This window comes from Setaria italica, chromosome IX (genome assembly GCF_000263155.2).
Source record: "Setaria italica strain Yugu1 chromosome IX, Setaria_italica_v2.0, whole genome shotgun sequence".
Taxonomy (NCBI): Eukaryota; Viridiplantae; Streptophyta; class Magnoliopsida; order Poales; family Poaceae; genus Setaria; species Setaria italica.
Genome location: NC_028458.1, coordinates 40,662,264 through 40,675,715, shown reverse-complemented (window position 1 = coordinate 40,675,715; position 13,452 = coordinate 40,662,264). Strand labels below are relative to the sequence as shown.

General features: G+C 52.1%; 1 protein-coding gene across 2 annotated transcripts; it reads left to right on the top strand.

Moving 5' to 3' along the window:
- The first annotated feature begins 5,236 nt into the window (after positions 1–5,236).
- Positions 5,237–12,869, top strand: LOC101765264 (probable glutathione S-transferase GSTU6). Of its 2 annotated transcripts, XM_004983804.3 has the most exons (3): positions 5,237–5,698; positions 12,080–12,151; positions 12,261–12,869. In XM_004983804.3, exons 1-3 carry the CDS (start codon positions 5,258–5,260, stop codon positions 12,609–12,611), a joined length of 864 nt encoding a protein of 287 aa, XP_004983861.2. In that variant the 5' UTR covers positions 5,237–5,257; the 3' UTR covers positions 12,612–12,869. The 2 variants fall into 2 exon arrangements, with proteins under 2 accessions (XP_004983861.2, XP_004983862.2); XM_004983805.3 differs by lacking the exon at positions 12,080–12,151 and having other exon boundaries at positions 5,244–5,698.
- Positions 12,870–13,452: the final 583 nt, after the last annotated feature.

Genomic DNA, 13,452 nt, shown 5'->3' with positions numbered 1-13,452 from the left:
AACACTGTGATGTGCTGGATCCCATTGGGATTAAGATGCTGCAGCTCGAGCCCGTAGTAGTGCAGCAGCCCGCGGAAGAAATGGCTCGGCGGGGATGCGAACCCCCTCTCGTGGAAGTGCGTGAAGGAGACGATGTAGCCATCGCCCGGGCTTGGCACATCTTCATTCTCGGGGAACCGCCATTCGCCCCTCTCGCTCCTCTCGCAGAGGAGGCCCTTCCTCACGAGGTTGTCGGCGCGCGAGGACCCAAAGTTCGAGCACGTCCAGGACTCCATCGCTAGGGGGTGGAAAGCTTGACGGCGGAGGGCAGGGAAAGCTGTGGTGCTAGGCGGAGGAAGGCGAGCGGCGTGCAGGAAGACAAAGGGGGCGCGAGAAGGTGAAAAGACTTGGGAGCAGTTGCGGGCAGAACCGGCGAGGCAGGCCTCCCGTCTTATAGAGAGGCGCGTGGGAAGTGGAACAATCAGCCCCATCGCAGTAAATGCAGCGCCAGGTACGACCCTTCACGTCCGCTTTTCTCGAAGTCTGTGCGCACGATCTGCTGCAGGAAAACATCCCTGTCTCCCTCATTTCGCGGGCTAGCGTCTTCCACCACTTCACCTCCTGGAGAACACACGCGCACAACCTCCTCCACGCTCGGCCCAAGGCCCACCGAAAGGTAAAAAAGGGATACGGGGCTGAAAATGCCTCTACGGCCCATTACGGTCCAGGGGTTCGAAGGTTGGCCCACTACGGGTTCGACAGCCGCCCCAGGACACCCTCGAGCGAGGGGTGAGAAGGGACGAGTCCGCTAGCAGCCATCACCCGGGTGCACGACAGCCTAGGGCATCCCAACCTCACATTCGAGTCCAAGCTGGCACCAGAGTTCATGGTTTTTCCCCGAGGAAAGGCAATGAGCCCTCGGATCCAACCAAACAGACTCAGGAACTATATGAACTGGCCGACCGGAACCTGGGGTACGCCACCAGCTTGGCCCGAGCCGGACCCCCCCCAAACGGGGACCGGGACCCCACTCGAATCAACCCGCCAGCAGCTCAATGAGCACCACAGTTCGTCCAGCGAGGATAATGTGGCACGGCTCACCCCCTCCGTCTCAGCAAACGGACGCTTGAGGGGTAACGTACAAAAGTCGATCTAGCCTCCCGACTGGTCCCCTGCAACGCGCGGGGGCTCGGGGGCTAGCCTCGCAACCAATGAGCACGCGAATGGTCACGACTTGAGGTTTCCAGACGGAAGGTGCTCTATGGAACAACAAGAAATCCTCCCACGCCGAGTCCCCCACAGGACGCTCCGCCTGATCAACCTCCTCGGCCGAGCCGAACAAACAACGCTTCCCGTCCCTGATTAACTGCAGCTTGCGCGACGAGCAGAGATCCTCTACGAACGACGATAGCAGCCTCTGGAGGAGCGTCCCCGCTCCACCATAGGCTCGGGGGCTACTGTTGGGGGTAAATATTAATGACCTCCTAATGCCCATCAAAACAACAATCATGAAGGCCCAGGCCTACCTGAGGTAATGAAGCTTGCCGTCGGCCCAACATGGGAGGGGAGAGCCCCGCTCCGCCTTGCCCGACCCAGTGCCCCTGGGTCGGACGCTCCTGACCCCTTGATAACCAGACTCGGCCTCGCCCGACCCACGGTCCTAGGATCGGGAGCGCCGGACCCCTTGCCGCAAGACTCCGCCTCGCCCGACCCAGGGTGCAGGGGGTCGGACTCATTCGGGCCCACAAGACAAGTATCCGCCTCAGGCGCAGACTGGAAGATAAGAGTGCGGATCTCGTGGGTGCCCCTGCCGATCTTGCCATAAATGCACCACGGCTCTGGCGCGTAGAAAGGCGCCCGCGCCCCCGACGTGACCCGCCACAAGTACCCATGCACGACCGCACAGCACAGGCTACAGTGGTCGCGACTCTCCCTGATTCGCTGCAGGACACTCATGGCCTACGCCGCCCGGCATAGAAAGAAGCCTCGCCCGCTCTTGTGCCCCGCGCGTCCGACGACAGGGATGCGACGTCCGTGTCCCACGGGCCATCAGCAAGATAACAGGATCAATCGTCTCCCCCCGACATGCACAGTCACCATGACCGAACACCATGATCATGTTTGGCAGCAACGGTCACCGGGGAGATCGTCGACAGGACCCGAGGGCGGCCGCCCTTCCCCGGCGGACACACTAACAGGATCTGAGGGTCGGAGCAGGAGACGGCGGCCCTGGACCTTGATCCTTCTCCTTGTTTTTTACTTTACTTAGCTTATCTCTTTTATTTCTCCTCCCACCCGGTCTCACCTGTAACCCCGGTGTCCTCCTTGCATTATAAAAGGAGAACCGGGGGCCCTGAGATAGGGGACTCTCTCGAGCAAACAGAACACACACACTCTCCTTCAGAGCATCAGTGCACACCCAAGAGACTTGGGACTAGCTCCCTCTCTCGTCCACCTGTAACCCCTACTACAGACCCCGCGTGGGCAACACGAGCAGCACCTCATACTGGACGTAGGGCCTTTCCTTGCCCGAATCAGTCTAAACCCCGTGTCTCCCATGCCACGATCCGAAGCCTTACGCACATAATAGAAATTTATTAGTCTTAGTCTTGATCCGCCAATCCTTACAACGACAAAATTAGAAGATTTCAAATCACTTTTCATAACAATAAGAGAAGCTTTTGACACTTCCAAAATGCCTTACGCGCATAAAAGAAATTTACTAGTCTTAGTCTTGATCCGCCAATCTTGACAACGACAAAATTAGAAGATTTCAAATACTTTTCGTAACAATAAGAGAACATTTTGACACTTCCAAAACTCCATCTCCACCAGAGTACTTGTACCCTTTGCCATCAAGAGTACTCAAAGAAATAAGATTCTTCCTCATATTTGGAATATGCCTCACATCTGTCAAAACTCTGGTAATACCATCATGCATCTTAATTTTGAGATATTCAATGCCAATAATCTGACATGGACTATCATCACCTATTTTAACAGAACCACCTTGGACAGAATCATAAGTGATGAACCAATCTCTATTAATGCATATATGAAAGGAAGCAGCAGAATTAAGAATCCATTCATCACCATTATTTGCACATCTATCGAAAGCAACAAGAACCTCAGAACGATCTTAACTACCATCAGTAGCAGCAATAGAAGCATTACCTTCATCAAATTTACCTTTTGGTCTATATGTGCCAGTTCTCTTTTCCTTATTCTTCAGCTTGTAGCACTTAGATATAAAATGAGTCTTTTTCTTGCAATAATTGCAGAATTTCTCATCCTTGTCTCTAGACTTTTAATGGCCCCTATAACCATTCGAGCTCTTGCCTCTATAGCCATTATCTGATTTCTTTTGCGTCATGTCACGAACAGACAAAGCTTCTCCATTGGAAGTGGAACCTTCAGAAGACACCAACTGTTTCATCTTTTCCTTGGCTTGCAAAGACTCATAAACTTCACTCATTGTTAGAATATCACGACTATACAATATGGTATCTCTGAAATTTGCAAAAGAACTAGGCAGTGAGCACAAAAGAATAAGACCCAAGTCCTCATCATCATATTTTACCTCTATAGACTGTAGGTCAGCAACGATCTTCTTAAAGACTGAAAGATGGTTAGGCACAGAACCACCTTCTTGCAACTTGTGCGTATACAACTTCATCTTCATATGCATCTTGCTTATTAAATCTTTAGACATGCAAATTGACTCTAAATTGAGCCATAGAGCAGCAGCAGTTTTCTCCTGCAAAACCTCTTGCAAAATATTATTTGAAAGATGAAGATGAATATGAGACAAGGCCTTACGATCTTTTCTCTTCTCATCATCGGTCCAAGATGTTGAATCCTTACTCCCAAATTTTTCAAGCGCATCATACAAATCAGCTTGCACTAAAACGGCTCACATCTTAACTTGCCATAGAGCGAACCTGTATCTCGATCAAACAACGGAATATCATACTTCATGGAAGCCATTAAGGAAAAAATAATCAGAAGAAAATAATCTGCACAAAACCTGTGTAACCCTAGCACAAAACCTGCAGCCTGTGTACACTTTCGTGTACGTCCAGCAGAAGCTAGGAAAACCTCCTGGTAACCTTGTCGGGTGCGCGTAGCACAATTCCACAAATTTCTTTTCCGAGAGAAACGGCGGAGGTGAAGGTCTTAATCCGTGTGCAACAGAAGCATGAAAATTTCTCCTTCGCAGGTGGATGAACTGGCGTCGGGGAAGGAACAGCGGTGCTTCTCTTGATTCTCGTGCAACAGCAACCAGCGCCCAGCTATTTCTCCGCTCGGGACGAACAGCACCCGCACGCACAACGCAGACTTCTGTAGATCGATGAGGCTGCGCAGAACCGCACGGCTCGACTCCAATTAGAACACGGAACTCTATTCCGTCTCGAAATCAACGGGCGTGCAACAATGAACGTCGAGCGCTGATTCGACAAGAATAGAGCAGATGGCCCGCCGGTGCGACTCCAGATGCGTCCGGCGATGAAAAACAGCGACGGCGACGAATAGGTCTGAATTTTTTTTTTCAATCGAATCTCATAACCAACTCTGATATCACTTGTTAGCAAATAATGCGAAAATAAGATCGAACATGAGACATGATTTTTAACGTGGAAAATTTTTGAGGGAAAAAATTACGAGCGCCAATCGACGATCTTCGTTACAATGAGAGAGTTACAATGCAGGAAATACAATAAGTCGTGTTACTCTTGCCATGCGGTTTACAAGATGTATATATAGAGTGGACTAAATTGACTGCAGTTAAATACGAAAATAAATCCGCTAATCACATAACCCGAACCGTGAGCCTTCAGGCGTTCCCACGTTACAATTCGGGTCATATCTTTCGTGAATCTTTCGTAGCAATTTAGTAGAATTGATTCAGTCAAATGACTTTGGGCCGCACTTCGGGTCATATCTTTCGTGAATCTTTCTTAGAAATTTAGTAGAATTGATTCAGTCAAATAACTTTGGGCCGCACTTCATACACAATGACAAAGAAATGGCTCGACGATGACGTGGTGTCTCTTGGACGAGACAACTGGATACTTCTCTACCTATCTCGCCAGGATGTATCGTTTGTCAGCATGGGATAATGATCATCCTTCTCTTGGATTCATGTCCACGGAAAAGATCTGTGGACAGTTCCAATACCATGTTGTGCAAACTGAAAAAACTAAATCAGAAAAGTAAATGTGACGTGTAAACCAGTCAAGTAAAACAAAAGAGTCGTCATCTGTATTCGCAGCAGAGGATGCTCTGCATTCATTTGGTCCTAACTCTGTATACAGTCCACTTCTTCCCTCCTCGGCACCATGAATTAAACCAAAACAGAAGCCTAAATCTTAGCAGAGACCTTGAGGCATCAGCAATGGCCGGAGAAGATGAGCTGACGCTGCTTGGCTTTTGGGGGAGCCCATTCGTTCTACGAGCGAGACTTGCTCTCAGCTTCAAGGGTCTGAGCTACCAGTACGTCGAGGAAGACCTGAAGAACAAGAGCGAGCTCCTCCTCAAGTCCAACCCCGTCCACAACAAGGTTCCCGTGCTCATCCACGACGGGAAGCCCGTCTGCGAGTCGTCGGTCATCCTGCAGTACATCGATGAGGTCTTCGCCGGCACCGGCCCGTCGCTCCTCCCCGCCGACCCCTACGAACACGCCATCGCTCGCTTCTGGGCTGCCTACATCGATGACAAGGTACGCAACAAATCGCTCAAAGCTCCAAACGATCGCATAAAGCGCCTTAGGGGTGTTTGGCTACTTCACCTCACAAAAAGAAAAACTAACTCCACTCCACCAGTTCCACACTTTCCCAGCTCCACTTTACCAACTTAAGAAAAAAATAGAGCTGATGTACGTGTTTGGCTTATTGCAGTGTTCCAATTCCAAAAACACGAAGATTTATTGTGAATAGTCTATTTTACCCATTGTAAATAGATCCACATGTCATCATCTTCTCTTTTCTCCCCTCCTCTACCTCTGCTCGCGCTCGCCTTGGTCGCCTCCCCGCCAATCTCCTCCACTCAGCGGCGACAGCGTCGAGGCCATGGCGCGGGGCAGTGGCGGCAGGGCCGTCGTGTGGGGGCGGCGGTGGCAGCAAGGCCACGACACGGGGCAGCTTCGGTGCGGCCATGGAGCGGGTCCTACAGTTGCGACCGTGCCCGCCGGCTACCAGATGCAGGGGACCGGGGCGGCGCGCCCGACGAGCGGGGGTGGCGGTGCCGCGGCCGGCTTGGGCGGCACGGCCAGCGTGGCGCCGACGGGCGTGCACGGCGCGGGCCGGTCATGGCGCTGCAGGGACCGGAGCGACGCAGCCGACAGGCGGGGGTGGCGGTGCCGCGACCAGCGTAGCACCGTGGGGCGGGGGCGGTGCGGGCTAGCCATGGCGCTGCAGGGGACCGGGGCGGCGCGGACCAGCGCTGCCGCAGGGGGTCAGGGCGGAGACGTTCGGCGAGTAGGGAACCATGAGCAGAAAAGAAAAATTAGAAGCGAACCAGAACGTTGTGTAACGAGTGGCAAAGGTGGGTAAATAATCCTAACTCCACAAGTAAGTCGGAAACTGATGTTTTTGGAGCACCCCTTGAGGTACTCCAGGAAAAACGTGGATTTGACCCCTAGCTCCAAGTTTTTTGTGAAGCTGGAGTTGGTGGAGCTAGACGTGTTTGGTTGCGAGTTTTTTTGAGTTAGTGGAGTGAAGCTAATTTTCCTGGAGTGCTGCCAAGCACCCCCTTAATTGGCTGCAAGATGGTGCCCGTGCTCATCCACAACGGCAAGCCCATATGCGAAACCCATATCATCGTGCAGTACCTCGACGAGGTTTAGGGCTCGGTCATCATGGATTAAAGTTTAGTCCACCCATTTTAGCCACTTTTACTCCGTAAAGTGCCAAATAGGTAGACTAAAATGTGGACTAAAGTGTTTAGTCCTCTAGTCCATATGGGGTGGACTAAAGTGGATCAAAGGACCTTGGGACACCCCTGACCCTCATTACTCCTCGTCCCACCCTTGCGCCCCCGGCCCTGCCCTGCTGCCTCCAGCGTGATGCCGTGGACGATGGCTAAGACCTTCCGCGCCAGATCCGGCCCGTGCATGCCACCCCGCGCCCGGATCCGGCCATCGAGGTCCCGCGCGCTATCCCGAGCTCCTTCCGCCGCACGCGGGGCAATGGTGGCGCCGCCGTGCCACTGCGACACGTGGGACTAGGCGCCGGCCACTTGCAGCTCCAGGAGTCGGTCCCGGCCCCGCGCCGCCCGAATCTGGCGGCCCCGCCCGCTGAGCCATGCTCCGGTGGCTCCGACACGGCCGCGCCACCCGGATCCGGTGGACCCACCCTGCGCCGCCGACGGATATGGGTCCACGTGCCCGAACGGCCGGCGCCGTCGCGTGTCGTGGTCAGGCCCGCAGCCGGACGCCGCCGTCGCGCACCAAGGATGGGCCACTGCTCCTGGACCGCGCAGGAGCTCACGTTGGCCGCAGGAGGCAGGGGCCCGCGCCATAAACGGGCGCCGCCCGCATGAACAGGGTGGGTAGCAGGGGTAAAAGCATCTTTATTCAACTGCATTAATGGACTTTAGTCCATGGACTAAAGGAACCAAACATCCATGGTGCCACTTTGCCGCAACCGCGGAGACCCGCCCTGCCAGCCCAGATCCAGATCGAGGCTGGACTCGCACCCTGAGCAAGAGAGCAAGGAAGGCTCAATCCACCAGACTGCTACGGACGGTGGATGGGCGACGTGATGGCTATTCACGCCGGCTCCAGAGGCTAGCGGACGGACGATGCGATGGGCACCCACGCCACTACCAGCGTTCTACGCCCAAGAGCCAAGAGCCAGGATGCGCATTCATGGTGGTGTGCCCGCCCGACGACGCATTCATGGTGGCGTGCGGCTCCAAGCGCTGACCAGCCACTCCCCCGGCAGCGCCCGGCTGCTACGCTACTTTTGCATTCAGGAAGCGAACGGCTGGGGGGCGTTTGGTTCCCTTTGCTTATTTTTAAGCAAGTGTCACATCAATGTTTAGATACTAATTAGGAGTATTAAACGTAGGCTATTTACAAAACCCATTACATAAGTGGAGGCTAAACAGCGAGACGAACCTATTAAGCCTAATTAATCCATCATTAGCAAATGTTTACTGTAGCAACACATTGTCAAATCATGGACTAATTAGGCTTAATAGATTCATCTCGCCGTTTAGCCTCCACTTATGTAATGGATTTTGTAAATAGTCTACGTTTAATGCTTCTAATTAGTATCTAAACATTCGATGTGACGGGTGCTTAAAAATAAGCAAACGAACCAAACCAGGCCTGGCAAATGCTTCATCCGCCTAGCCCCCGACCACCGCGCTGCGCGTTGCAGGGATCTAGTGAGTGTTTCAACTGCCGCCGCTCAGGGCACATGGTTGCCCGCTGCCCCGACCTGCGCCCTTCCGGCCAACAACACCGGGCCAAAGTCGAGCGACCACGCCGCCCACCACAGCGCCATGCCGCCAGTACTCCTCCCCGAGCTGAAGCAGAGCGCCCACGCCGCGCACCTCCTCCGCCGCCTCCACCGGCCTCGACGACCGCAAGGATGTCGCGCCTTGATGACCCGGACACCAGGCCAGATAAGGAGTAATTCATCGTGCCCTCCTCCTTTGACATGGAGAAGGAAGCCCAGGAGTGGGAGGGCACGACGCTCGTCGTCATGGCCATGAGCGTGCCGGCCACAACGGGCGTGCGAGAGGTCGAAGCTGCCGTCCTCGACGAGATGCACCTGCACCATGGGGATGTCGTCGTGTCCTGCCACCAGCTGCAGCCCTTCCTCCTCAAGTTCGTCCATCGTCACCACGCTGAGGAAGCTGCTGCGATACGCTGCATCAACCACCACGGCATTGTGCTCAATGTCCGTCCATGGAGAAGCCTAGAGGTGGCTTTGGGAGCGGCCATGTTATTCCGATTCCGCCTGTGTCTCGAGGGCGTTCCGGTCCAATCTGCTGTTCAAAAATTTGACCTCGAGGATGTCCTAGCTAATTTCCCCACAAGACGGGCAAACTCTTCCCCATCAACTACCTTGGATTGCCACTTGCGATCAGAAGGCTGCGCAAGGTCGACTTCCAGCCCCTTGGCAATAAAGCGGCGGCCACACTGTCAGGCTGGTGGGGGCGCAATTTAACTCAAGCCGGAAGGGTGACACTAACAAAATCAGTCCTCTCCTCCATACCGGTTTCCCTGCTAACAGCTTTGAGCACTACAAAAGAGGTTCTGGAGTTCGTTGACAAGCACAGGAAGAAGTTCCTGTGGGCGGGCGATGATAACTTAGGGGATGTTTGATACAAGGTGTTAAACTTTAACAGTGTCACGTCGGATGTTCGGATGCTAATTAGAAGAACTAAATATGAGCTAATTATAAAACTAATTGCAGAACCTTGTGCTAATTCGCGAGACGAATCTATTAAGCCTAATTAATCCATCATTAGCAAATGGTTACTGTAGCACCACATTGTCAAATCATGGACTAATTAGGCTTAATAGATTCGTCTTGCGAATTACACTCCATCTGTGCAATTAGTTTTGTAATTAGCCTATATTTAATACTCCTAATTAGCATCCAAACATCCGATGTGATGGGTATTAAACTTTAACACCTGGTTGCCAAACAGGCCCTTAACTGGAGGCAAATGCAAGATTAATTGGCCTACGGTCAATCGGCCTACGCATCTAGGAGGCGCTGGAGTTCTAGACCTGGAAAAATTTGCGAGGGCACTCAGACTTAGGTGGCTATGGCAGAAATGGACAGCACTGGACAAACCATGGGTGGGCATGGGAACACCATGTAATGAAACTGACAGGTTATTCTTCGCGGCGTCCACGACGATTGAGATCGGAAATGGCCAGAAAGCTTCCTTCTAGCATTCGGCATGGGCACAAGGGCGGCGACCCAAGGATATAGCACCCGATATCTTTACCATCTCCAGGAAAAAACAGAGACACTTGCATGAGGCTTCGCAAGGGCATCAGTGGATTAGGGACATAAACCCTCGCTCAATCTCGAGCGCCCAACAGCTGCAAAAATTCGTCCACCTCAGGGAATTGGTCCGCAACTGGCTCTCAACCCGGACCCGGACGTTGAGGATTAAAATTGTGTGGAAATGGACGGAGAATGGGGAATATTCGGCTTCCTCAGCTTATCAGGCACAATTTATTAGTTCAATCAAGACAAACCTCAAGCCTTTGAAGCCTTGGGCACTACAAAAGTGCAAGTTTTTCGCCTGGTTAGTGATAAAAAACAGAGTGTGGACCTCTGATCGGCTGGCAGTTAGAGGGTGGCCAAGGAACACAGTCTGTCCTCTACGCCGGCATGAGGCTGAGACGGCTCATCACCTGTTGGCAGCCTGTAATGGGTGTTTGAAACACCTCCTAAAGTTTAGGACATGTCACATCGGATGTTTGGATACTAATTAGAAGTATTAAATATAGTTTAATTACAAAACTAATTGCACAGATGGAGTCTAATTTGCGAGACGAATCTATTAAGTCTAATTAGTCCATGATTTGATAATGTGGTGCTACAGTAACTAGTTGCTAATGATGGATTAATTAGACTTAATAGATTCGTCTCGCAAATTAGTATAGGGGTTCTGCAGTTAGTTTTATAATTAGCTCATGTTTAGTCCTCCTAATTAGCGTCCGAACATCTAATGTGACACTTCTAAAGTTTAGTAACTTGTATCCAAACACCCCAAGCGCGTCTGGCACTTGCTTGCCACACGTTTGGGTCTCCTGCAGCTTGACCCAACGAACTGGCAGGGCACAAAGGCCTTGTTTAGTTCCCAATTTGGGAGTAGCAAAATTGGTATTTTACCATAAATGCGTAACTGTAGCATTTCGTTTGTATTTGTGAATTATTGTTCAAACATTGACTAATTAGGCTCAAAAGATTCGTCTCGCAAAGTACAACAAAATTGTGCAATTAGTTTTTGATTTCATCTACATTTAGTACTCCATGCATGTACTGCAAGTTTGATGTGATAAGAATCTTCTTTTTGCATAGTGCTAAAGTTGGAATTTTGGAAGGAAGTAAACAAGGCCATAGACGGCTGCCGCTGCGTGACAGCCGATCAGCTGCTGGCCCAAAACACGTATGAATACTCTGTTTTCATCCAATTCGGCTGCCGTTGCTGCTGTTTGGCTGTGGCTGTGTGATTGGCTGCCGCAGCTGCAGCACAGCCGTGAAAATCCGAACCGAACTGACGCGGTGTCTGGTGGTGGAGCCTGTTAGGGAATCTGCAGGACGTACCTAGGAAGACGATCAGATCACTTCTCTTGCTTTTTAATTGGAAATCTGGAAGGAAAGAAATGCAAACTTTCTCCCGCAAGGAGCTATCCACGAACTCACTTCTCATCAAAATTCTTGAGGAGTTCAATGTTAGGAAACACGGTAGGCTACTCGTTAGCATACAAAAATATAACCCGTAAACAGGATCACTTGCGAGTAGATGATCATAGATTATACCTTCGCTCATCACGCGTCGCAACGAAAATCTTAACGAAGCGCGAGTGGTCGATCCGATCGACGTCGAGGAAGTAGTCGTACAATCTAACAAAGTGCGCAACTGAGCAACACTTCTACAGCAATCCACACGTACAGGATGGGACGACGAACCGGAGCATGCTAGCACTCCACGGCACGTACTCGAAGATCCCCGCTATCAACCTTTGATCCGGGAGGGAGGACTGCAACAGCGCACCAAGCAGGTGCATGCGGCGGGGCAGTGGCAGCGCACCAGGCAGGTGGATTAGCCCTTGGGTTAATCACCTTTCTGGCCGGTGATTAGATATATAACGCTTGCTTAATGAGCCAGTATGTCCTTATCCTCTTGGGCATCTCCAACCGTCAGGACTTGGGGGCTAGCGGGGCGCCAGACATCTGAGGTAGCTATTCACGTTTTTATGAGGCTCCTTTATGTCCTGCTGTATCTGTATAGTTTTTTGAGGCTATTTTTTTTCCCTTTGCTCCTTTTTCGCGGCTGTAAAGTTTTTTTCCTTTGTTCGCTTGCTACTCCTTCTATATATATTAATAGAAATGGTGCACAGTATGTGCCCCCCCCTGTTGACCCATACGGCCGTGCCATGGCTCGTTTCTGGGCTGCTTACATTGACGACAAGGTACAAGTCATCTTGTAAACTCCATGTCATTCTGTGTTTTCACTGACATGTTTGGTGCTTTTAGGAGAGGAAAGTGAGTAATATGTAATAACCTGTACAATAATTGCAGCTGTTGAGCTCGTTTATGATGATGAGCATGGGCAACACGGAGGAGGAACGGGCAGAGGGGAGGAAGCAAGCGTTTGCCGCTGCGGAGATCCTCGAGGAGGCACTGAAGGAGTGCTCTAAGGGGAGACCATTCTTCGGAGGGGATAGCGTCGGCTACGTTGACATCGTGCTCGGAGGCTTTGTCCCATGGGTGCACCTAATCGATCGCTCTACTGGCTCGAAGCAATTCGATGCAGGCAAGACCCCGCTCCTGGCAGCGTGGCTGGAGCACTTCGGCTCGTTGGACGCGGCCAAAGCTGTCGTGCCAGACTTGGAGAGGCTGGTTGCGATCAGCAAGATGAGGAAGGCCTAATGAACAGCCAAGGAAACTGAAGTAGCTGAGGGCGTGGGCGTTTGCTGCTTACAGTTTATGATTGTTGTTCGAGTAAAAAAGTCCCTCTATTTACAAGTCACAAATCCATGACCACAATAATCTCAGTGTGAAGAAAACATTGTCATTCCAAATTACTGCCATGCCGGACTTTCATTACGATGCTCTCCTTTCTTGTGCTCTCCGGTTCTTTGTATCCGCCCCTTCTCCACTTTGAGGAATAAATGGGTTTAGAGGTTAGCTTAGCGAGCTCTTTTACAATGCACAATACTACTAGGTGGTAGTATAGAGTATATGCTGTTTTTTTGTACGGGTAAAATTGTAATTAGCACTACGGCTTTTTTTTCCACCCTCCGTTTTCCCGCGCGCCCTCTCTCAAGCGTTCGCCCACGGCCACCGCCCCAACGCCGCAGCCTTCGGCTTCTGCAGGACGCCGCCGGCGCTGCCGCCGCCTCCTCCTCATACCTTCCCAGTCTGCCGCCGTCTCCTCCTCCTTTTCCGTGCCGCCGCTGCCACCACCTCCTCGTTTGCCATGTCCGGCGATGGTCGCGCGGCGCCCCGGATCCCCCGCCTCCATGTGGCCGCGTCCGTCCGCGCTGCTCCTCCTTGTCTCCTTCGCGCTCCTCTCGGCCCCGCGGCCGGCGCGAGCCCTCCGGTTTGACCTCGAGTCCGGCCACACCAAGTGCATCTCCGATGAGATCAAGGTCAACTCCATGGCCGTCGGCAAGTACCACATCGTCAGGCCACTTCCCCGACGCCCAGCTCCCCGAATCGCACCGCATCTCCCTCAGGGTAAGCGAGCAGCGCCACGCACCCGTCGGCG